Here is a 25,890-nt window from a genome sequence, read left to right on the forward strand (position 1 = left end):
CCGCGGGGACACCACGGGGACCCGGCCGCTCCCTCAGCCGAGGGGACACCGCGGGGCCACGGCCGCTCCCTCAGCTGAGGGGACACCGCGGGGCCACGGCCGCTCCCTCAGCTGAGGGGACACCGCGGGGACCCGGCCGCTCCCTCAGCCCGCGCGGCCGGCAGGGGGCGCGCGGCCCCGGCGCGCGGCGCGGCCGGCAGGGGGCGCGCGGGGCCGCGCTGAGGGCGGGCGGGCGGTGTGTGTGTGGGGGGGGGAAGGAGCCGCCGCCCCGCCCGCCTCAGTCGCCGGCGGAGCCGCAGCGAGCGCAGCGCTGTCCCTTCAGCACCGTGCCCCCGCGGACACCGCGGGCTCCACACCGGCCCCGCCGACGCCTCTCGCCGCCTGCTTGGCAGTAAGTAACGCGGCCGTGCCCGCGGAACCTCCCGCCGTGCCCTGACCGCCGGCGCTGGCGCTGCCGGGGAGATGGGAAGGGGGGACGGGGTTCTGAACCCTCAAGGGGGCTGCAAAAATGGGAGAAGGGTATCAAAAACCCTCCTGGGATCAGTGGGCGACGCGCCGTGTCCCCGTGTCCCACTGCGTGTCCGCGGTGGTGGCGGTGCTGGTGACATTCCAAGTGGTGCTGGTGACATTCCCGATGGTGCTGGTGACATTCCCGATGGTGCTGCTGGCATCCTCCATGGTGCTGGTGACATTCCCCATGGTGCTGGTGACATTCCCCATGGTGCTGGTGGCATCCCCCATGGTGCTGGTGACATTCCCCATGGTGCTGGTGGCATCCTCCATGGTGCTGGTGACATTCCCCATGGTGCTGGTGACATTCCCCATGGTGCTGGTGGCATCCCCGATGGCGCTGGTGGCATTCCCCATGGTGCTGGTGACATTCCCCATGGTGCTGGTGGCTCTCCTGCCAGCACTGGTGACACTCCCGGTGGCATTCCCGGTGGTGCTGTGACACTCCCGGTGGTGCTGTGGCACTCCCGGTGGTGCTGGTGACATTCCCAGCCGTGTTGGTGGCATTCCCACCAGCGCCGGTGGCTCTCCCGGCGCTTTGGGATCTGCCGTGTTTCGGCTGACAGCAAAGGGTTTAGAAGCTGTTCGTGGAGTTTGGAGACTGTTTGTGGGGTTTAAATGCTTTTTGTGGGGTTTAGAGGGTGTTTGTGGGGTACAAAGGCTATTTGTGGGGTTTGGAGGGTGCTGGTGGGGTTTAGAGGCTGTTTGTGGGGTATAAAGGCTCTTTTTGGGTTTAGAGGGTGTTTTGGGGGTGTCTGGGTAAGGCAAATGCTTTGGTGTACTGAAGTGACATTCCCTGAAACCCAGGCACCGACACCTGAACCCAAACCGAGCAGGGCAAGGCAGGAATTGTCCCCTTCCCCCTGCCTGACATTGCTCATCTCCCCCGGTTTCAGGTCTGGAAAGCCGGGTGCAAGGATGGTGAAGCTGGGGAGTAATTTGAACGACAAGAACAACAAACAACCATCCAACGAAGATGGTTTTCAGACAGTTCCTTTGATCACGCCTTTGGAAGTAAATCACCTGCAGTTCCCGGCTCCGGAGAAGGTAAAACAAAATCAGAATGTGCTTCTGCATGGTTGCGCACACGGACGTGCCCCTTGGTTGTCACTGGGCTCTGGTGATGGGAATTGTGGAACCTTTATTCAATAAATAAAAAGGGGTTATATTTCACTGTGCGTTTATCTGTTTAAACACATCAAATAAGCACGCAGCAGTCCCCCAGTGCCCTCCCTCCTCAAAAAAAGAGCACCAAATATTCCTAAATGCAACTACAAAAAAAGCTTGGTGTGTTTCTCTTGCAAGCGCTGGGGAAACTGAGGAGCAGTGTGCAATATGTTATTATCAGTAAGATTAATGGCCTGCTTTGAGAGGAGGTAATGTGATAACTCTGCCGAAATAAGCAGCTGTTTTAATTATCTCAGTCAAGCTCCGTTGTTTCCTTCTCTGTGGCTTTGCAAAGCTGATTTGGGCGCTGAGGATGCTGATTTCTCTGGGGACAGTGGCTGAGTTCCTGGGGCACAGCCCAGGGACTCGTTTGGCCCCGGGCAGGGGACATTGTTCTCCCCTGCCCTCTCAAGTCTCTCACACCTGAATGCAGCACTAAACTCCCAGGAATGTGCGATTGGCTGCGGGCTGTGTTGGGACTTTTTGGCTGCGGCGTCAGCTAGGAAATCTTTTGTCTACATCCCTGTGGGGATGATGCATATCAGTATAACATGGTGAGGACATGATGAGACTGTAAAAATCCGTATTCCCCAACAGCCCTCACCAAAACAAAGCCTGTCTGCAATGTAGTTCCCAGATACCACAGAGGTGGAGCCAGCCCACCCCAAAGTACAGACAGAATTATTAGATCTCACGGGATAATGGAATAATAGCAAAATTAACACTGATGGTTATTGAACATATATCCTGCTTTTACCGTGGTACAAAATGAATTTTCCCTAAATACATTAGGAGAACATGGTGATGGATGTGATCAACCTGTCTAGGTAGACAAATCATGTTTATTTTAGGATAGAGCTGAGTCAACTGCCTTGACATCATGGGAACCAGAGCTGTGCCAGACAAAGGAACTGGTCCCGTTCTCCACGTGCCTCATGGCAATCAGGAGCAACTTGGCTGAATTCAGGAGGGTTGGAATTCTATGAAATGTTGTGAAACAGGCTAAGCCAGCCCTTACCTGTGACTCTGATAAATAAGATGAAGCAAAATCATTCGGGCAAGGCAATAATATTTGTCATAAATGTCTGAAAAGCTCGGGGGAACCGTAGGTGTGTAAAAGTCGCTCCTTTGATGCCAATACAAAGGGCTCGTTGAGATCATCCAGTGTCACATGGCAATGTGGAATTTAAATGACTTGTGGAGCAGGTGAGACATGGATTACCCAACAAAGATCTTTCCAAGCTGATCAAGTGGTAATGAGGAAGCACCACAGTTCCCGTTGCCTGTTGGTGAGCAAACACTGGCATGGATTGGTGTGATGTGATTCCTTGCTGATTTTTCTGTTTAAACATGCCCACATCAATAATTCACGTGTTGTTAGGTTACATTTCCTTCATTAGCATATATTACTGCCAGTGCATCTACCAACATCCATATTTTTCTTTGCTGGAAGTGTGGGATGTGTCTCCGGGCGTGCTGAGCGTGATTCAGAACTCATTAGAGTCAGAGCTATTGATTTCTGCAGGCTGTGGTTCATCTCCTCCGTGCAGCAGGCCCGGAGTTAACGGGCTGGAAATCCCTTCACCAGGAGGAGAGGTTATTTATGATAAAAGCAAAATAATTCACGACCTGTTTCCTTTGCTCTCTGTAGAAGGGGTTCTGGTGGGGTGAGTTCACCCCGAGGCAGAGGGGCTGTTTAAAGAGCTGCTGATCAGGAGCTGAGCCTCAAGTGAAAAGCTTGGGCAGAGGTTAAGTGAGAGGGGCAAATTGCAGCTTTGCTCTTGAGAAAGCAGAGCTGCTGCTGAATTCAGGCAAGCTGTCCCCCTGAGGAGGAGTGGACACGGATTTCAAGTCTTTCAGGGTATATTCTTGTTTAGACTTGCTCTCAGGAGACTGGGTTAAGAAAACACCTAAAATTGACTTTTCTCCACGAGCAGTTGATTTTATCCCGGGAGAATGAGATCATAAGGCAAGGTGCTTCCTGTGCCCGGTGCATGGGATGCTGCAGGAGCGAGCAGAGCCCGAGGAGCCGCGGTGCTGGCGGTGCGGGACAGCTCCGCGGGACTCTCCAGCCGCGGGGCTTTCCTGCGATCCAGGGATCCACAGGGAGGCGATGCTGCCGGCCAGCTCCTGCATCGCATCCTCGGCGCTGCACGCACAGCGTGCGTTGTCCTGGCAGCCCCCGTAAGTGAAACCTAAAGAAAATCCAGCCCTGCTAAGTGCTCCCCTTTCTGGGCTTCTCTTCGCTGTCAGAAAGGATCTTAATTCAGGAAACTGTGCTTTTGACCTGCATCTAACCCTGGGGTCAGGGCAATCCACGGTGCCTCAAAACCAGGGCAGGGAGGTTTGGGTGCAGCTCAGGGCTCTGTCTAGAGGAAGAGTAATAACAGCTTTGGATAGTGACTCAAGAGTGTACAAGGCTTGTGCTGGGCAGCCCAGCTGCTGTCCCTATAGTAATGCCTTCACCTGCTGTGTATTTGCAAGTTCTGTTCCTTTATAGGCTTTTTGTTTCAGTTGAGTCTTAGATACCTGCGTGCAAGTTGAAGAACATCAAACCTGTTGCTTGTTGAATCCCTAAAAGCACCCCACAAAGCCTGTGGAACCTACAGACTGAAAATTGTGGTTCAAGGACCTTGAATTCTTGAATTTTTCTTTATTTTAAGGATATTTTTGTAGCTGAAACACTTTGAGAGTCACTCAAAATGACTCTCAGCATTGACCTATGTAGGTTTTTCACCAGAGCTTCCATCATCTCTTGCCAAGTGTTTTTTGTGTCTGGTTCTTCTGTCAGAGAAAGATACGGAAATAGAATATAACAATGAGGATTTTACTGAAGCCCACCTCTTTTCAGATAGTTCCTTGAAGAAATCATATGGGGGTAAGAAAGGAAAACTCTTAAAAGGTGTGCTTAAATTTCCTGTCTGTCCTTTTGGGGGTGCTTTCCTAACAGGCTTGTTCTCCAAAGCACTGAGAGCTTAGCAGCTCCCTCTGACTTCCACCTTGCTGCTGTTAGAAAAATGCAGGCAGGATTTCAGGAGACTTCAATTTGGCAACCTTTCTTTTTTAAAACTGCAGGCCACTGGAATGTCTTCTTCCTTCTCCCACCAAAGGAGGATGTCCCCTCCTCATGCTGCTCCTCCTGCTGCTCCTCCTGCATCATCAGCATTCTCATCCTTCTGTCAGCACTTGTGTGGCTGCGGGGAATTGTCCCCTTTGGGTGCTAAGCCTGCTGTGCGTTTTTATTTATGGACAATCTTGAAGCATTTCCCTTGTCCCCTGTTCCCTTGCTGGAGCAGAAGGCAGTCAGGTGCTCCTAAATCATTTTTGTATGGCCTTTTTTGTGAAATCCATCTATGTAACAGCAATAATAGCCCCATCAACAATGACAAGCCCTTGGCCTGGCTTTTTATGTCTTTGAATTTCATTTCTTCTGATTCAAAAAGGGAAAAAAAAAAAAAACCCAACAAAAAAACCCAGAAATCTTTTATCTTTTAGGACTAAAGGGAAAAAGAGGAGCTGTTGCCTTGTTTTCCAAGGCATAGACAAACAGCTTCAGCTGTGATTGTGTCCCTGCAATGATAATGCTGAAAGATGTGCAGCTTTTCAGGACCATTCTGTTCACTGAAATATGAAGTAAAACCAACAACTGGGGACCTCTTGGTCTCTTGGCTCAGTTCAGTATAATCCAGCAGGAAATACCTCTGTTCTGGCAGTAAAATCCTAATTTTACATAACACAAAAGTGCATGAAAGCTCTTGTCAGGCTGTAAAAAACATCCGGCACCTCTTTTGTGGTGAAGGCTGCAGAAAGCTTATCATGTGGTCCATTGTTCTTTATTTTGAATGCATCAGGAGGCTCCAGAATTAATTTCTCTAGTGGCAAATTCCTGCCCCTGGCCACATCCCTCTCTGAGTGGTTGAGGCCATGCATTTACACAGAGTTCCTGGAGATCGGGGGCGTCCCTGGTGTTCACAGCCTGTCCCTGTTGGTTTAACAGAAAATAACGTTTGGTCCTGGCCAGCTGAGCAGGGATAATTCAGTGTAGCTGGATGAGTGCTCTTGTACCTCGGGGACTGCTTGGAGCTCCGTCTGGCTGGCGGTGTCAGCCTGCCCTCGGTGCAGCCTGGAGGCACGAGTGGGGCTGCTTTTGGGGAGCTGCTGCTCCTGCTGGGGCTGGAGACAGCTCGGCATTCCCGGCTGAGCATTCCTGGGAAGCTGCAGGAGCTCTGGATGAGCCGGGGACAGGCAGCTCCTCCTGCTCCTCTGCTGGTGGGATGGAGCAAATGGCAAAAGCAGGGATGGAGCAGCGATAGTGATGAGGCAGGGGGAGGAAGGAAGAGGGAGGAGGAGGATAAACATGGATAAAACATGGATAAAACATGAATAAAACAAAGGAAGGGAATAACAAATAAGAAGAAACAGGCTGTCTTGCCTTTCCCTGTCCTTTCTCCACTTGGAATGCTCTGCCTCATCCCCACAAATAGCAACGTCTGAGCCTTCTTCTCCTCCCCCTCCTACACTGTGCTAATTCCTTTGTCCTCTGGATGTGTATTAGAACTGAGCACCACCCCTGCTCGTTAGGCTGTAATAAATCCTTGCAGCATCCCACTGGGGCAGAGGGGCAGAGCAGCGTTTGGGGAACTTCCTTGATGTTGTTTGCACGTTTTGGACAGCCCTGCTTGTGTCCTTGGCGGTTTCTGCTCCTGTTTGGATGTCACTCTGTGCTGGCCTTCCTCTCACACACCAACCCTTCCAGCAGGGCTGTTCACAGGGTGCTCACAGGGACCTGGAGCAGCTTCCAGCAGTCTCCCATCATCCAGGGAATGTGCTGCTGCAGCTGAGCTTCACTCTGAACATCCGAGGATTTGTGTAGCCTGGGCAGAAATCTCCCTCCTTAACTGCTCTGCCATCAGTGCCTGAATAAAGGGCTTTAAAGCTACCTGGGTTTGTGAGCTCCATTACCTCTGTTAAGCCCAGCTATGTCTGCACTGCAATTCCTGGAGCTGCATCCTGCAGAAACAGCAGGAATGGACTCAGGGAATGGCTGTTGGGCTATGGAGCCTGGGCTGAACCTGCTCTTTCTTCTACCATGAAAGCCCACTGCTGAGGTGGAAGTGATTTCAGCAAGACTGGCAAGTGAACCCCACATACCAGTTCCTTACTGATCTGGAAAGGAGAACTGGGCAAGAATCTTGGCTGCTGTAAATCAGGGCAGCTGAAGGGAAATCAGTGGAGCTCTGCTAATTCAGCCCAGCCAATTTGTGATTGATTCTTTTGTCTGCTTTGCTAAACCCTCTCCTGGATGAACCTACTGAAATCAATTTTTCTCACCCCATCTCCTGTGGGTTTCTGGTGGTTATGGGCACCCAGATATTTGTAGGGAGATGTGGCTGAATAAATTCCAAGCCACTTTTGTTCTTGGGGCTGTGCCTTGCCCTTCTCAGCTGCTTTCAGCTCCCAGTGCATCTTTTGCATTCTGTGCTGCCTTTCACTGATGATGCCAGGACTGATTACATTTGCTGTCTTTGTCCTTTTGTGATGTTCCTTATGCCTGGAATATGCTCCTGGCACTGAGTCAGGAGACCACTTTTTTCCTACCACCCCCTGTAAAACTCATTTCCAGCACAACACCCATTAGATGAGCTGATATAGGGTAAAAAAAATAGCAGAATACTGACCCTGGCTTTCTCCAGGGACTATGGATTTGATCCAAGGCATGTTTTTCTTAACATTTTCACATTTCTACTTTGTTTACTTCTTGATCTTTCAGGCACTTTATATATTCAAATAATGACTAGGATGCCATTACCTATATTCTACATGCCAATTTTAATATCAGCCTGCTGAGATGTGTCCATCCTGTAGATTTGGAAGCACAGCTGCCATTCCTGTAGGATGGGACATAGCCATGACCATTTGGGGAAGTTTTAAAGACCTAATTCTCTAAAAATCTGGGAATTTGCAGCATGGGGATTGCCAGGTAATCTGCAATTTGTGCACTTTTCCCAGTTTCTGGCAGTAGCCAGGGCAACAGTCAGGAGGAGGTACAGGAGGTGCTGCATGGAGCTGCTCATGCCTATCAATGTTTCATCCTAAGCCTGCAAGGCCAGAGATTGTTTTAAGCCCTGAAACACGATTTTCTCATTTCTTTTCCTCTATTCTTTTAGTGCTGAGCATTTTAACTTCAGCTGCTGTTGGCAATGTGCACATCTCATCTGCTCTTTGGAGCTGGCTCTGGGTGAGGATTAAGCTGCAGAATTGTGTGAGCAGGTGGTGGATTCTGGCCATTGCTTGGCTTGGAGCACATGAGGGGAGAACCTGCCCCAGTCCCAGCAGGTTTAGTGCCAGCTTTAGGCTGGGGGCACCTTTTGCTGTCACCTGGCCCCTGCTGCACCCTGAGGTCCTGCTCAGTGCTGATGCTTTGTTGGGTAACAAAGGCAAAGGAAACCACGACATTGGTGCCAGTGAAAAGCTGGTATTTTCCCTTCTGTTTCTGCAAGGAATGGAGAAAGGTGTGGAAAAGAAGGAAGCTGAGTCTCATTTTCATTTAAAAGTGACCCTGACTAATCCTCCTGGAAACGGGTGGGGGTGTTACAACCATTTTGTGGGACTACAAAGTCCAGCTTTGAACTTGGAGGGAACCGTTCTCCTTGGTAGCAGCAACACATCTTGTTTATCACTTCTGTCAATCTGACGGCTACTCCGACTGAGAGACTCTTCATTATTAATAATCCCAGGAAGTAGTATTTTAAATTTTTATGGGTTGTGCTTTGCAGCACCTGAACCACAATATATTACATGCACCGTGGCAGTGGAGTGGGAATTACAGCAGGGCTGCATGTCCTTTTCCAAATGAATAATTTAAAGTTTTCACAATGCCAGTTATGTTAAATATTATTACTCATTTCTTCAGGGAAAACCATAGAGCTCAAATGCAAATATAAAGTGGCAATGAATGATGTTACATTTAGCCAGTTGGAGACAAGGCTCAGAATTCATATCAGTTCATTTTCTGAAACACTTACTTCATCCCATTGCTGGAAAATCCTTTTCAAGGTTCCATGCTTAATGGGATATTTTTCAATTTGTCACATTTCACATCTACTCTGCTCCTTCCTCCTCACAGCAAATGCTTTTAATATAGCCTACTTGGTTAGAAGCTTGCTTTCTTTTCCCTTTCAGCAGCCCAAATCCCTGGATTTCCCAGCACTCTCCCACTGTTTACCTTCTCAAGGTTGTTGATGATGGATTTCCTGCTGGTGTAGGCAGACTCTCATCTGTTGTTTCTCACCTCAGCATACCTATAATTTTCCAAAGCATCACTACAGAGAGGGTGCATGGTCCTGCATCCATTAAAGCTGAGGAAAGATTTCCTATTGATCCCAGTCATGGCACTGGCATGAAGCCTGGAATAATAATAGCATTTAGGTTTGGGACTCAATAAATGTATTAGCAAACAGCATCATTAGAAACATCTTGTGTGGAGCAGGGTGATGGATGTGGCTTGTGGTCCTGTTATGGTGGGGTTTCACAATTTCCAGACCATTCCCTGCAGGCTGCTCTGAGCTCTTCAGAAATGTTTGAGGGACTGGAATGAGGAACCAGAAGATCCAAGGAAGAGAACAGAATGTCAAAACCTTTCCAGACACGGAATGTTGCTGAGTCTGCTGACCTGGGATGGCTGAAGGGGACAATTCTGCAGAGTGCTGCAATCTTCCATAGGTTGTCTGACTGCCTTCCCACCCCATCATCCTTTGCTAGCCCCTAATCCCAAAAACGTGACATTTATGTGGAGAATCTGCTGGAGCTGCCATTCTCTCTCATTAATGAAGGTCTGAGAAAACAGTGTATTGAAAGCAGTGAACCAACCCTGATGTGAACTCCTGACTCAGCCACCAAGAGGGACTCAGCACATTACTGAGATTCTTTTTTTGTCTTTTTTCCCTACTCCTCCACAAGTAATATGGGATGCTGGGGTCATGATGCGAGCAGAGCCCCTGAGCAATTGATGAAGAATTCCCCAGGATCCCCAAGCACCCGTGTTGGAAGTGGCTGTGGGAAGGAGCCTGAAGCCAGCTCCAATAGGCCAAAGCCCTTAAATGCACACTTAACTTGAAATATCCGGCTCATCCTGCTGATGTTAATAGGACTACTTGCATGCTTAAGTGCTTTGCTGAATTGGTGGTTAATTAGCTCAAATTCTAAACAAACCTGGTTAAGGAGGAAGCTGCAAGGACTGCAGTGAGGGTTTCCATAATTAGATATGACTTTTTGCTGGTCCATAACCTTTTTCCCTCTTCTCATATCCTCACTCTGCAAAGTCCATCTAGGAAGCAACTTTCAACGAACAGCTTTATTTTGGATGTAAAATGAAGAAAGTCCCAGGTAATTTATTGGTGTCCCCTTTACTACATATGCAAGAACAGCTCAGTTCCTGCGACTTGAAGTTGCTGTATCTCTGTGAAATGGTGTCAAAACTTTAAGAACAGATCACAGGAGCAAGATAATCTGCAGGGAGACTCCCTGAGCTAAATCCATCTGAAAAGTCCCCCTTAGAGCAGCTCTTTTCCAACGTGCCAACATCCCAGAGGAGGAAAGGAGATGGCATTTCCTTCCCTTCGGTTTCCTTGGAATTGCAGCTCTCCAGGACCCCAGTTTTGCCCTTCCTTTCCCTGATTTCAATCCAGAGCAATTCCCAAGCCAGCACCGCTGCAGAACAGCCAAGGAGAGGGGCTGGGGATGATTCTGGTGCTGTAATGAGCAGCAGCAGCTCTCCCAGGAAAGCTGTCGTGGTGTGAGATGGATGTTCCTTGTTTGCATGGGAATAGTGGGATCCGGGCTGGCTGCAGCTGCTGGGGCAGCCGCTGATAAACGAGCTCTGATCATTGCCCCGACTGCACAGTCAGGAGGCTTTTATTACTCGACGTTCAGCAGCAATTTGGGTAGAATTTCTGGAAGACTTCACTGCCAGGAATTCTTTTTTCTCGCTGACAAAATGGAAAAAGAAGGTGAAAAAGGAGTGATGGCAGGGAATGGGGGAAGGCAAATCTTTCCCACTCATCTCAAATCAGAAGTCTGGAAAATGAAAACAGAAAAAAAAAAAAAAAAAAAAAAAAAAAGGCTGAAAATGCAGAAAGATTTCTTCAGAAGATTGATTATTCCTTTTCTAAATTTGTACTTTTAACTCTGCAAGAGTAGGATCCGTGCTCAGACTGATTTATTTCGCCTGTGGGGGACTGAGCAAGAAGGAGCTCTGTTCTTCTCAATGTACACCCCATGCCCTCAGCAAAATTGCATTTTTATCGTTGCTGCCACGATATTGAATGGTCCCCCCCCTGCAGGTTTTCAGTTTTCAGTTTGACCTTTGTCATTTGATTTCTGTGCTCTCCTCTAAAAAGGAGACTTCACTGCCTGCCCTTTCTGCTGCTGAGTAATTTCAGCAGATGTTTGACAAAGACACTTCTGGAGAGCAGGTTTTTAACTTTTGCCTGCTAAAAGCCCTTTAGCAAAGGTGCTTCTTCCCTCTTCTACCAAAGCTTTTTGATACCTCTGCAAAACACTGCCCAGGGTGACTCTGGCTCTGTGCACACTCATTTCACTACTGGCACAGTCAGCAAATTGTGTTTCAAGTACCTTCTGATCTGGCTGGGGCCCGAGCTTGCTTATTTATTCCCAGATGTGATAGAATTGCTGCTGGACCTGAATCTGATGCCTGGTGAATGAAGAGCTGTGTGGGTTCATTTTCGGACTCTGTATCCCTGCAGACAGCATGATTCAAACTTTCCTGCTTATTGGTGCAATGGAACAGTTAAAAAACAGCCATAACAAAATGGTGTTGATGATGAAAAAAATTAAATTATAGCTAGAAACAAGGAAAGATTTAAATTTGATTCTTTTTCTTATATTCTGCTTTCATGGTCTTTCATTAAGACCCAGTCTTACGGTTTGTGGAAAAGCTCTCATATAAATTTTTAAAATTGTCTGCGGCTAAGATTTACACCAAGCAGGAAGCATGAATTTGGGAGAATTGGATATTGTCTGAAAACAGAAAGAGAGCAATTTCTAAACACTGGCTGGCAGGTGCTGCTGGCTGATGCTCTATAATTTACTGTACTGGGTGTGCAAAAGGCCAGGGAGAAATCTGAAGGCTGGCCAGCTGCACTGGGTGCATTTGCCTCCTCTGGAGGGAGAAAAAGAGGTCATTGCTTGTTTGGAGCTCAGAGCTGACCTGGGCCACTTTGTCTTGGCTGCAGAGGGAGCTTTGCTTTATTTTGCCCACAATGTGCTGGGCAGGGTGGGCAAAATGGGGCTTGATTCAACAAATGGGGTTCAGAGCAGGGTCAAGATTCACCCCAAACCTGCCCAAGCTTGTCCCCATTTATCATTTCCCCTCTTCTGTGGTGCGTTGTTGTAGTTTTTCATTAATAAGGTATAAAATAGTTAACAATTTTTTTGTTATAAGGTTTTTTAAGGCTAAACTATCTCATTAAGAAATGACACTTAAATTATTTTTTCTTTTAACTCAGCAACTAATTACTTGAAGTCTGCAGTGCGGACTTTTCTGTCTAATTATAAAATATTACTTAAACTTATGAAGAAGGAAGAAGAAGGTAAAGAACAACTTGCCTCCAACCTAAAATTTTTATCTTGTTTCATATATATTATTATATTCTAAAACTTCAAATTCTAAGTTTTTCATCTTGTGATATTACACACTTCTAATTAACTACACACTTGTAACCTTAGTGTTGTCAATCAATTTTGGAAGTTTTTTTTACAGCCTCAGATTAAATTTAATGTTCTCTTGGGAGTCAGAGTCTGTCAGTACAGAAAATTTAAAATTTTTAATATCTAGAACTCTAACATTGTGTCATCACAAATCCTGAGCTCCCAGCTGCTCATAGAAATGTATTTGTGTGGCTTTTTGTCCCTTCTTCTCACCAAGTATTAATATTGCAATTGCTCCTGTAATAAAAACTATTGAGAGGGATTTGCTGGAGGATGTAAATATTCATCAGTCTTTAATGATTTGCATTTGAATCCAGAAAATTGGCTTATGACTCCTCGGTGCCTCTGATTTCCACATACATTAAATGCAGGAGGATTAAATACCTGGGGTTCTCTTTGGTCCAAAGCAGACTTTGCTGTCTCCATTTGGAAATAAGTCCTTGATTAGCTGGAACTCAACCTTGTGCTTCACTTAATCTGTTCCAATCCTCCACCAGGTTTTGTTTCTAACTAAGAGCTTGGGGATCACTCTTGTCACTCTCATCTGGAGCAGGCTCCACTCCTGGAGATTTTAATTTCCACCAGGCTGCAGCTCAGAATGGAGAACCAGAACGTGGGTCTTCTGCACTGGTGTAAACCACCTCATTTTATAAGATTAGTAGGACCTGGATTAATCAGACACAGATTTTAGGGGAAAAGCCAAGGTGATAATACAAGATAAATATTGATCATCTGGAGCCTGAATGAATGAAGCTCCAAATAGCCTAAATTTAAATTGGTTTCCGAAGAACTTGTTTGGACAGAGCTTTTAATTAGTGAGGCTCTTTAGCACGGGCTGTTCTTCTGCCTGTTGAGCTTGATATAAAACTTAAATACTCCTAAACAAAAGTGTGTGTCAAACATTTTGCTGCCAGCTATTTTAAGGCTCAGTGTAATAAGCTCACTGTCCTAGTTCTGTGTATCTGCCAGTTTATCTGCCTCTTATTCCTGAGGGGGTGATGGCTTGTGCTCATTTATGGTGCTTGTGTAGGTCCAGGGTATGGTTTATATAGAAATGCTTTGATAACAAAGCTTCAAAAATCTCTGCTGTGAGCAGAAGCCTCAAAAGTGTTGTTATTTTCCAGGTAATTGTGAAAACAAGAACAGAATATCAGCCTGACCAGAAGAACAAAGGAAAACTCAGAGTGCCCAAAATTGCTGAATTCACAGTCAGTTTCACTGATGGGGTAACAGAAAGACTAAAGGTAAGAAATGGTTCTTCTGCTGCCTTCTGATGCAAATTCCACTCATTTTAAAATAACTGAATCAAAGTGACAGGAAAGACATAACAAATTTAACACTTCACTCATCACCAGGGTCAAAGAGAGGCTTATCTGCATGAGTGTGAAGAGTTTTTTTAGGACAGGCATGAAAATACCTTCATAGCTACATCTCAAGTAGAAAATGCTTTTCTTTACCAAGAAAGTAATGTAAATATATTCCAGCCCAAATTGAATATAAACCAAGTTTGAATCCTTTTTCTTCTTAAACACTGGTGTTAAAAGAAGTTTTTAAAATCCAAGTGAAGATTGGTTGAAACATTTTGTTTAGCATTTTAAAATTCCTTTTGTCTCATAGCCAGTCAACACTTTTCATATTTAAAATACTTTGGTATAATTATTATATTACTACAGATTTAAAACTACTTCAAAATGCATAGGAAAAAAATATTAGAGAAGTATCCAAGCATATCCTGCCCTGTAGGCAGTATTGCTCCACAGGAATTGGAATTTTCTGATGGAAAATGTTTCCTTGGGAAATTTTCAACAGGCTCTACTCAAACATGGAAAGAAACTCATGAATTATTGAGTGCTGTCTGTTCCTGTTGACTGCAGCACATTAGAATGGCTCAGTTCCTCCTAAAATTAGACTCCAAACGTGTAGCTGCCAGTTTTCCTCCCTTTGCACTGGGAAGACCTGGTGCTTTTTCTAAACCACAGAGCATGGCAGTGATAGAAATAGGAGATGTGATTGCTCATTTTCAAAGTCAGAAGAAATATCAATGAGTTTGAGTAAAAAACAGAGAAAATGGGCAGTGCCTGGTGACATTTCTGCTCCTTCCAAAGCATCATTTATTCTTAAGAGTTGTGGGAATAAATGTTTATGGTTCTTGGCTGGTTTATTTTTCCAATGGACATCACAGTTTGATCTGAAATTTCTTACCTGTTGTTGGTACTCACTGAATTCTTCCCTGAGCTTCTTGTATATAGTAACTATTTACCAGCAGTGGTAATTCTCTACTGTACCAGAGTAAAGTGAATTAACCATGGTTAAATCCCAGTCTTAGAAGCCTCAGCAGCCATTTCCAGTGTCCCACACAAATTAGAACCGGACACGATGTGCCTGAGAACCAACAATAAAGTGAGAGACTCCCGGACTGATGTGTTGCCTTTAACCCCAGTAAATGGCCTTGTTGGTGTTGTAAATGCTGCTGCCTCACTGGGTATTTAACACTCCATCCTGCAGCCCCGAAGCGTGAAAGGCAGGGTAAAACCAGGAAAAATCTGGCTTTGTTATTTTATAAAAGCACTCAAGAACATCTCCTCCTTACACACCAAGTTAATGTATAGCTGATAGATATATCCTATTTCATCTACTCCTTCTACTGAATACCTTGTTTTTCAAATTCCCAACTTGCTGTTGCATTCAAACCTTTCCTTTCATGCATTTTTTCCTCTTCCCATCCTGTTTTTGGTGCAGTTTTCCCATTTCACAGCTATAGCTGGGAGCCCTGGCAGAGATGGGAGCTGGGCCTCTTCCTATAGAGCCTGGCAGCATCACAATTTCATTTTTGAGCTATTTCTTTTCCCTAAAATCCATATTATTTTCATTCTCTGCTCTTCAATGTCATCTTATTCATCAGGCAGCTTCTGCTCTAATACTGGATAAGACTCTAAGCCTCTCCCTGCCTGCTTTTCATAAGGCTTCCATGTATCCCATTAAATTTGTATTATTATTTCCTGACAAAATTAGCTGAGATAATAGCTAATATTTATTACCTTTTGTACTTTTTATTGCACCACATTTTTGTCCCAGTGTATATTTTCATTGAAGTTATTAAAAACCCTGCCCTCTGGTTATAAGCTCCCCTATTATCTGGTACTGATGAAATCATCTTACATTTGATTTTTGTAAGAGGAAATCACAGTAAATACTTAACTTTTATGATCTCAGTTTGGCTACATTTTTAAAAGCTTTAAAAAAGATGATATAACTGTGATCATCATATTCTCTTTTGTGCTTTTGAGGGGGAAATGCCCTCCCAGACCATCGAGTCCCAGCTGTGCCCCATCCCCACCCTGTCCCAGCCCAGAGCACCCAGTGCCACCTCCAGCCCTTCCTGGGACACTCCAGGGATGGGATCCAAACCTCCCTGGGCAGTTCCAGTGCCTGAGCTCCCTTTCCATGGGGAAATTCCTGCTGTGCCCACCCTGAGCCTGCCCTGGCCCAGCCTGAGGCATTCCCTGCTATCCTGGGGCTGGCTGCCTGGGAAAGGAGGCTGCAGTTCTGTGATTTTGTGCTACAGAAGACCAAGACATCTGGAACAAAAGTTTTGAGACCACGTGAACTTGCCAGCCAAGTCCACAGATGCCCTTTTCCTTGCCTTTTGGGTATCTTTTATTGAAGAAACTAATGAATTATTAGACAACTTTCTCACATGAACAAGCCCAAGCCAGAATTTAAGCTTATGCTTGCATATTTTTCATCCATGCAGAATAGCCCAGATCTGAGCTCTTTAATTAACATAAAGAAGAGACTGTCCCTAGGCAACGGTTCTTATTTCACACCAGCTCTTCCAGGAATCTGAGATAGCTCCTGCCTCTTGTCACATCCCCTAATAGATGAGATTATGATTCTCTCCAGCTCAGCACACAGTGTCCTGGAAGTTTGACCAATTAGGCTGATTCTTCAGCTGCATGAGTCAGCTCATACCTCCTTTATAAAACTGTTTAAATAGTTGAGTGTAGATGGGTTACGAGAAAATGATGTTAAAATAACCTTATGGTTGAGCCATCCATACAGAAAAGAAATTTCTTTTCTCATTTTACTCCTCCACAGAGAAGCAAAGAGAACATTTTTCTAAGCTGACAGGCAGTGATTTATAGACCTTGCCTTCTCCAGACTGCTTCTACCTTTGGAGTGAGCTTTGAAGGGAGTTCCTGTTCCTGGGCTTTGCCATCCTGTGACAACACTGAGGTGCCTTAGAGAGGGTTTGTAAATGTGTCTCTGATTCCTCTGTGGGGTGACAGCTCTAACCCTCTGCATCTGAGCTTCCTGCTCCTTCTCACCAGTGATACCCCACTGTACATCTTTTAAGAACAGTCTCTCATATGTGAGTAATCATTCTGCCCTTATTTCTGTCAGTACTAAAAAGAGATTGAATCCCTTTTGCTTTTTAAACAGATTCCCCGCCAAATGAAGTCTTGTTACTTCTGGAGAACAGGGTTTTCACTGACTCCTTTTCTCTTCCAACCAGTCCAGATAGCCCAGAAATCATCCAGCAGCCTTGATTTATTTGGATGGCACCAGAAGAGGTGCTGGAGTGGCCTTTCTGTGTAGGCCTACAGAGCATTGGGTGGACACCTGGAGCTGCTGGCCCCTTACTGGTTTTACACAAACTGGTCTCTTCATCACACCAGTCTGAGCCCTTTCTCACCACTATCACAGAACTATTAAATATTTTCAGGAAGGTAATGATTTATTATCTGGGTGATAGTTACCTCCCATAGTTAGCTGATTTCTCAATTCTTCCACAGTTCTTTCCTTTTCATGGATCAGTTTCTTTAAAAAGTTTATGTTTTCAGAGTTGGAATAATTAAGCTCAGTACTAGTCTTTAACAGAACAAGTTGGGAGTGGGTGTACGGGGGAGAAGTTGAGATATTTAAGATGTTTTTTGCAAGCAGCTTATCTACCTGGAGAAATTATTTGCAAGTATTGATGAAGACTTGGAACTTCATTCTTCTTACAGCAATTCGGCAAGATGCATTTTCAAAGTCACTGGTTGTGTCATCTGTCCCTGTTGAGTGTGCAGTGGAATTATTTCTTATCATTAGATCACCCTGAAACTGCTCTGACACATGCAGATCCAGGAACCTGTGGATGTAATTCTTGCCCACACTTTTCATCAGGTCCTTAAAATGTAGTGGAACCCATTCAAGAGCTTCTGTTGTTGAAATGCTCGTACTGGAACAATTTTTTTCTTCTGACTTAATGTGAAAGATTTAGAGCAAAATCTCTTTGTCTCCAACTGCACCCTACAAAACAGAGAGTGATGCAAGAATTGTTCATGAGCAAACCCAAGCCAATACCTGAAATTCTTGGCTCCTAATTAACAAAGATTTTTCTGGGCAGGGAAATAATTTCCTGTTGGTAACAGCTTTGCTAAATGGAAGATGCTCCCCTGGTTCCCCCACTGGAAGGTGAGCCATCAAATCCCCAGGGAATTCTGACTTTTCTGCACACACAAAGGCCCAGATGTGCCATTCCTGCTCCCCCTTCCCAAACTTCCCATCCATGGCATAGATCCTGCAAACTCCTCCTGGGATGTTCTGCTTTCACTTGTATGCTGTTTTCTGCTGCTAGTTCTTCCTCTAACCTGCAAGGAACCCCCAGAAAAACGGCCGGGGCTTTTCATTGTACCCATTCAGTGGTAAATACATTTTAAAGTCTCCTTTAATTGTTGAGTTCCCACGGGGCAGGAGTAACTCCTGGTGAAAGGACTCCCTCTGCTTTTTAATGCTATCAGTGCCAGCGTTACCATGGCAACTGCCACATCCCATCGCTTATCTGAGATGCGGAGTGGCCGCTGGAGGATCCCGTTACCCTGACTAATGGGAGTGGTGCTCGGGGCTGTACACAGGGATTTCTCCTTCTGCTGGGAATTGCTGCTGGGGCTCAGGATCCAGGAGAACAAGGGACAGAACAGAGGGAAAGCAGAGATGTGGCAGGCCCAGGGGAAAACAAGGGACAAAGCAGAGGGAAAGCAGAGATGTGGCAGGCCCAGGGAGCAGGCAGCCCTGTTCAGGATCCAGGAGAACAAGGGACAAAGCAGAGGGAAAGCAGAGATGTGGCAGGCCCAGGGAAAACAAGGGACAAAGCAGAGGGAAAGCAGAGATGTGGCAGGCCCAGGGAAAACAAGGGACAAAGCAGAGGGAAAGCAGAGATGTGGCAGGCCCAGGGGAAAACAAGGGACAAAGCAGAGGGAAAGCAGAGATGTGGCAGGCCCAGGGAGCAGGCAGCCCTGTTCAGGATCCAGGAGAACAAGGGACAAAGCAGAGGGAAAGCAGAGATGTGGCAGGCCCAGGGAAAACAAGGGACAAAGCAGAGGGAAAGCAGAGATGTGGCAGGCCCAGGGAAAACAAGGGACAAAGCAGAGGGAAAGCAGAGATGTGGCAGGCCCAGGGAAAACAAGGGACAAAGCAGAGGGAAAGCAGAGATGTGGCAGGCCCAGGGAAAACAAGGGACAAAGCAGAGGGAAAGCAGAGATGTGGCAGGCCCAGGGAGCAGGCACTGCCACCAGCAGCAGGGCTGGAGCTGGGGTTTTCTCTGGAACCTTGCTCTCAGAGAGAGTGTCAGTAGGAAGGGGTTGATTTGGAGGAATATTCCCTCCCTTTGGGAGTTCCCAGAAGTTTCCAGATGATCTCCTCTCCCTGTGGATGCAGTGGGCAAGTTCCTGCGGGAATGTCAGGCAGCTCTCACTGCACCTAAGTGTTCTCCAGACTGTGGTGGATGATCTGAGTGTGGAGTCAAAGCTGTCTCTTTGGAGGCTGAATATTTTCAGTGAGTTCAGAAGGTCACAGATTCTCTTTTCCCAAAAATCCACTGCCCAGCCCTGCCTGGCATTGAGGCACCCTCACACCTGTGTGGCTTCAGGCTCTCACTCGTGCTGTGCACGCAAGCAGGTGAGAAATGGTGCTCCTCATCTTTCTGCCTGAGCTCTGAAATCCTTCTTGTGAGGATTTCTGAGAAGAGGACAGCTCACATCTGTCCCAGTGGCTCTCCCAGGCTGCATGAGGCAGATTGATGGAGCCGTTTGTGATCATCAGTGACAATAGGAGCTGTGGGGATGAGCTGAGTGGGGATTTGTGGCTCAGCTGCCAGGGAACAGATCTGTCTGATCACAGCCCCAGGTATTGCTATAAACCCTGCAGGTTTTCCCCTGTCTGGGTAGGAGTCTGGGGGTTTTGTAACAACTCCCAGCTAATTCTTTAATTGTTTTGTACAGGCAAGGACCCAAAAATGTCATGTCTATGTCTAAAATACACAAGAAAAATCTATTTTGATTTAACTGGAATGCTCTCTACTGACTTAGGAATCACTTAACAAAGCTAAGGAAAAAAAACCCAAATATGTTTTTTTTAATAGGAAATGGATTACATTTTTCGTATTTCCTTACAATGCATTCTTGTTTTATGTTAGCTTTACACACATAGATACTCTTTCAAAAAGTCAGGAAAAGCCTCGACTCTATTTATTTTTGCTATCTGTAAGCACTAACAGAATAATCAGCTGAAGAGATTTGTTCAGTCTTGGTTTGGGTTTTTTTTCCATTTAATTGATTTTTGGAGAGAAGAAGAAAGTGAATCATTCTGCAGAAAATCTCCAAAAGTGGAAGTCACAGAGAATATTCACATGCCTAAATTTTTGTGGGGTACACCTGCTGAAAGTTCATTCTTCAAACCAGAATATATTGAAGGAAAAAGATTTACAGAGCAGAAACCTTAACTAACCCTTGGCTTTGGAGCAAAATGCTTGAAAACATTTCCATAAGTGACCACATGGAGATACCCCTGTTAATTCCAGGATGTAACTGCAGTTCTCATTGGGCCTGGAGGATTTCTGACACTGCGTCTCTGTCTCTAACACCACTCTGCACTTACCTCTGGCACCCCACAGGAAATCTGCATGTTGGCCAATCTTCCTGTCAGCATTTGAGGTGAAATTAAAGATGTTTAATGCTGGTGTGGCCACTGTAGCAAAAGAGACAGAACAGGATGGAGGGGCAGGAAAGAATTTTCAGCTCAGTGAAACCAAAGCAAAGTTTATTGCCTGTTGGGAAGTGCATTTGGAGTCCTGTAGCCAGACCACTGAATGCTAAAAAAAAAATAATAGAAGTGCAAAGCTTCAGTGACACAAATTTCTCCATGCAATGTTTCACTCTCTGTAAAGCAGCACAGGCTGTGATTGAATGCTAAGCAGAGCTGAGCTGCCTCTTGTTGGTACTTGCAGATGTATTAAAGCCTGTTGGGTCGGATCCACAGCTAATGGAACTGGCCTGGTGCCTTTGGAGGCAGCATAATCACCTCGATTACTCATTTCTGTTGTTTGCTTTTAAAAGAGTAGCTCTTGTAAGTCATTTGCAGCAATAAAGCCTCATCTTTCTAATTCAAAATGGAAAGGCTTTTAATTCTTAAGTTACCCAAGGGACACTTTGCTCACCAAGTCCTCACTTTGTTCTCCTATAAAGCACCCACATAACAAGTTTTTAAAGAGAAATGGGTGTACTGAACCATAAATGCAGAAATATTATTTCCTACTCATGATGGGAGACATAAATGTTGAAATACAGGTGTATTTGTTGCCCTTCATGAAGGAACAGACTTCCAAGTGATATTTTCTTCAGGCACAAGAGTGCACTGAACAGAGGTGCTTTAATTCACACAAGCCTGACCTTTGGAAGAAGATAATTTCACAAAGCAAATGCACCTCAGCTTTTCCCTAGAGCCAGCCTGATCCTTGGCTGTGTCAATGTGGTGGTCTTTGGGTGGTTTTGCCTCAGAAAAAGCCAAGATTTGGGGAACTGAGATGTTTGCAGCTTTGGGTGGCTCTCACTGGGGTTGTCTGAGTGGGGAGTGGGCTCTGGAGCTGGGTTTGGAGGGATGCCAGGTGTCAGGAAAAGGCAGGAGCAGAGCAGGGAACACAACCTGCAGTTCCAGCTGTGTTGCCATGAGCTAATCCCTGAATCCATTCTTGCTCAGGGCTCCCAAAGCTTTTCCTGCACCAAATCCAACATCAGGGAGGAGTGAGAGGGGACGATTTTGCATTCATGAGACTGTGCAGAGGTTGAGTCTTAGCAGGCAAAGGGCAGGCAAGGAGACAGTTTATTGATGACTTGATTTATCTTGTGTTCCTGTTAATGCATTTAAAAAGGGCCTGTGATGAACTGAGGCATCCATTGCCATGTCCCACGTGGAGTGACCAGAGGAAATGTCACAGCCAAGGCTGTGCCAGGGCAGCAGGGAAGGGCTGCACATCAGGAAGGCTTGGAGAGGATGTTCCTGTCTGCTGCAGTCCCACTAATTGAAAAAACACCTCAAATTAGGGATCTGGAAAGAAGCCTCTTCCAGCAGTGCTCAGCTCCTGAAATGGGCTGCCAAGTGTTCTCAGGATGTGGCTTTGGGAAGAAAAGCTCCTTTCTGAGCAGTTCTTGAGTCACCCCACTTGTTTAATTTTGGGGCTCTACTCCATTTCTTTTAGATGAAACAGAGACAGAATCATTGAATGGCCTGGGCTGGGAGGACCTGAAAGATCACCTAGTTCCAGTGGAAAGGCCTCTGACAATTGAAAAAGAAATAAAATATTATTATAGGAGGAGGGGGAAAACACTTTTAAAAACCTGTCTGGCCTGCCAAAATGGCCTTGTATTTATTTAGTGCTCCTAGAAACAATATCACCCAGTCTCACTATACCTGCCTGCTGATGGAGGAATTTTTTATGGAATTAAATAGCAGAAAAGAGAAAGCAAACCCAACAGAGCTTTTTATTTACCTAAATGGAAATTCACTGATATTCATTGGTGAAGTAGCTTTATTTAAAATGGCATTCAGAACTTCCATAAGGAACGGGGGCTTGGAAACAGAGCCATGAATTTTCCATCCAAGGGGTTTGACTTGGCAGAGGGAGATGTCACGCAGCCCGCAGCTGGCACCAGACACTGTTAAAAAGATCTGAGGCTATTAGTGCCTAAACAGCCACTAGAAATTATATTACATGATGGAGACTGGCTAATATAATTGAGCCAGCTAGTTATTGTGTGCATAATTTAATTATTTGACAAATTGCTTAGAAACACGGTGTGCTCCTTCCACACTCGTGCTGCTCTCACAGCTTTAGGAGGCGCAGAGCAGAGGAATTGCTGCTGGCTATCCTGGAAAAGTGATGTTTCTTTTTAAGATTTTCAGACTTGGAGAGGTTCTCTGGTGTTGTCACGGTGGGCTGGGATTTGCAGAGATGGGAAAAGCTCAGGGAGATGTGGCTGGGAGGGAAAATTGGCTCAGAGACAGCCAGTGCTGCTTCAAGTGGACTCTTCTGAGACTTTGGGGCACTTGGATAAATGAGCCTCTCTGCACTCTGTGAGTGTTTTGGGCTTTGATTGCTGGGCTGTGTGGGCTGAAAGGAACCCATGGAATAGTGGAGCAGAGAATCCCAGAATAGTTTGGCTTGGAAGGGACCTTAAAAGTCATCCAGTGCCACCCCCTGCCATGGGCAGGGACACCTCCCACTGTCCCAGGCTGCTCCCAGCCCTGTCCAGCCTGGCCTTGGGCACTGCCAGGGATGCAGGGGCAGCCACAGCTGCTGTGGGCACCTGTGCCTCTCCACCCTCACAATAATTCTTTTTCCTAATACCCAGTCTAACCCTACTCTCTTGTCAGTGTGAAGCCATTCCCCTTGTCCTGTCACTTGTAAATTGTACATCTCCACCTGTCCTGTAGGCTCTCTCCAGGCACTGCAAGGCCACAGTTGCATCACCCCAAAGCTTCTCCCCTCCAGGTGAGCAATCCCAGCTCTCCCAGCAGAGCTGCTCCATCCCTCTGATCCCCTGGAGCTCCTCTGGGCTCTGCAGCAGCTCCAGCTCCTCCTGTGCTGGGGCAGGGCTGGGGCAGCTCTGCAGGTGGGTCTCACCTGAGGGGGAACAGGGGGCACAATCCCCTTTGCTGCTGCCACTGGGGATCAGCCCAGGAGCAGATGGGAGAAGTTCCTGGGCCCCAGGATGATCCCATCCTCATCTATTCTTATGAGAACTGGGGCTAGGTTAGTTTATGGTTATGAAATGTAAGTTAAAGGACCAAAAAATCCCATCTACCTTAAAACTTCATTAAGAAACCTTGCAGCACTAGAGGAGTATTATCCCATAGCCCTGAAAATGTAGAGACATGACTAAGGATATTTCCCTCTTACAAAGCATCTCCTAAACAATGCTTCTGAAGAATCTGGACACCATCTGGAATAAAGCTGTGCTGTAATAATAAAGAACAAATCCTACATCTCCTTGAGCAGTACTAAGCAAATCTGAAGACCCAATTGTGTCACTTTTTTTGCAGTTAGCCTTTCAAAATTTCAGAGGCGAAGCTGTTGCCAGAAGATCAGCAAAATCAGCAACTTATTACAAAAATATTTTTAACAGTGGGGAGTGAAATGACATTTTTGAAGAAGTGCAGTCAGATCATTTTCACTGCCAGGGTGGATCAGGGTGTCTGGGTGCTGGGCAAGGCACCACAGCAATTTTTTGGCAGAGTTTGAAGTCGGGCAGCTCTTCCTGGGGTGTGTTTGGGGGGTACCTCATCATACCTGATCCTTCTCAGTGTCCTGGCAGCCTGTGCCTCCCTCCCTGCTGAATTTCCTTTCAATTACAACCCAGATTTGGGTGTTTTCACTTGGATTCCATGCTGGAATACACAGAGACCACCAGGCTAGCTGGATCCAGCAGCTCCCGATCCTTTAATTGTACCTTCCATGTGGAAATCTGATGGTGTCAATCTTCCATTTAATTCTCAGCTGGAACAAGTTATGGCATGAAGGGGAAAAAATTGCCTTCCTGAGTTTTTCATTGTCAAGCAGAAATCCTTATAATGGATTCAGGAGTGCATGGATGTATTTGGATGCCCTTAGATGATTTTGTGATTTTTTTTCTGCAAGTTAACTGGGTTGTCAGGGACTGATGGGTTTTCAAGGTGTAATGGAATTGCCATAAACTGTAGGAAAAGCTTTGCTGCCTCTCCAAGCACAGCTCTTAAGCTCCTCTCTGAAATAACCTTGACAGAATTTCTGCCAGTTTTGTTCATAACAAATTTTGCTTTGTTCTTTGCCTTTCTTCTTCTACAAAGAGAAAAATTTAAACCAAGAGGACTTCTTCAGCTGAATTGCCTATTAAAGGTCAGAAAATTTCCCAGTACCCAGCAACACTGAAGGTATCTTGTACAACCAGACATGGCAGCAGCAGTGGGATACTTTCCTGATAAAATGAAATTTTGTGAAGGGGCTGAGAAGAGAGGAAAAATAAAAATAGGCAGCAGAAGCTTCTGAGATCCCTAATTCACATTACAGCTGCAGAGAGCAGGAGAATGGTGCAGAATTTTGTAGAAATTTTTCTGTGACAAATGATTGTCTCTTCTCTGGGCCTGGTTGCTTTTCCTGTAGGCAGCAAGGCTTTTCTTGGTGCTCTGCTCTTGGTTTAAGTGTATTAGCAGGGAGAAAAGTGTCCAGAATCAAACACTGATTTAACAGGTCTAGAAATAAAATCATGCCTGGTATCTAAGAGGTGCCACCCACTCTGAAAGAGGGGAAATTTAGGTTTGGATGCTGGCAAGAAATTCTTCCTTTTGAGAGTGGTGGGGCCCTGGCACAGGGTGCCCAGAGAAGCTGTGGCTGCCCCTGGATCCCTGGAAGTGTCCAAGGACAGGTTGGACAGGGCTTGGAGCAGCCTGGGACAGTGGGAGGTGTCCCTGCTCATGGAATGAGATGATCTTTGAGGTACCTTCCAAGCCAAGCCATTCCATGATTATATATTATATGAATAAATAAAACTGTAAAAACCTTGCAATGGAAAAAGCTGTTAAATAAATGCCCTGCTGTTTGGATGTGCCATTGTTCTCTGGATGCCTTTTAAATAAAGCTTTGTACTGGAGTGGGAGAGGGAAAAAGGGAATTTTTGATGAAAAAGGAGATCCTGGGCAGCTGATGAAATCAAAGAGAGCAGGCAGGATGCTTCCATGGGCTGCATGAAAGCCAGGTTAGCTGGAACACCACTGCAATTAGGCATCCTCAGCCTGGCACAAAACCTGCTGGCACCTGATGTCCTGCTGCCTGATGAGGATGGATCCTTTTATTCATCTGTGCTGTGTGAAAATGCAAAAAATGTTCTTTATCTCTGGGAAAAGCGGGGAACCACCCCAAGTGTGCTGTTGATGGGAGCTTGACATCATCCTTCATGGATGTTAAGGGCCTCTTCCCACATTTTTTGGAGGATGGGGGGAATGGTTTGGTGTGGTAATGATGTTCTCTCTTCTCTGTTCCCTCTTAAGGGAGCCTTTGGGAATCATGTGAGATTTTGAGGAGAGGGCAGGCAAATCCCCTCTTTCTCCCACCCACTCAAGCAGTCACATGTGACAGATTCATGCCTGCAGCACTTCTAGGTTTTATCTGCTCACTAAATTTTATTTCCCCTC

At 45.9% G+C, this 25,890-nt stretch overlaps 1 protein-coding gene across 1 annotated transcript in view; it reads left to right on the top strand.

The window, feature by feature from the left end:
* Positions 1-248: 248 nt before the first annotated feature.
* The window catches only part of NSG2 (neuronal vesicle trafficking associated 2), a 31,851-nt gene continuing 6,209 nt past the window's right edge, over positions 249-25,890 (top strand). Inside the window, exons 1-3 of the mRNA XM_021532136.3 lie at positions 249-391; positions 1,407-1,557; positions 13,530-13,649. Of these exons, the coding sequence (XP_021387811.1) occupies positions 1,429-1,557; positions 13,530-13,649 (249 nt within the window). The 5' untranslated portion in view covers positions 249-391; positions 1,407-1,428. The remainder of the gene's footprint in view (positions 392-1,406; positions 1,558-13,529; positions 13,650-25,890) is intronic.

The sequence above is a fragment of the Lonchura striata genome, chromosome 15 (assembly GCF_046129695.1).
Source record: "Lonchura striata isolate bLonStr1 chromosome 15, bLonStr1.mat, whole genome shotgun sequence".
NCBI classification, from domain to species: Eukaryota; Metazoa; Chordata; class Aves; order Passeriformes; family Estrildidae; genus Lonchura; species Lonchura striata.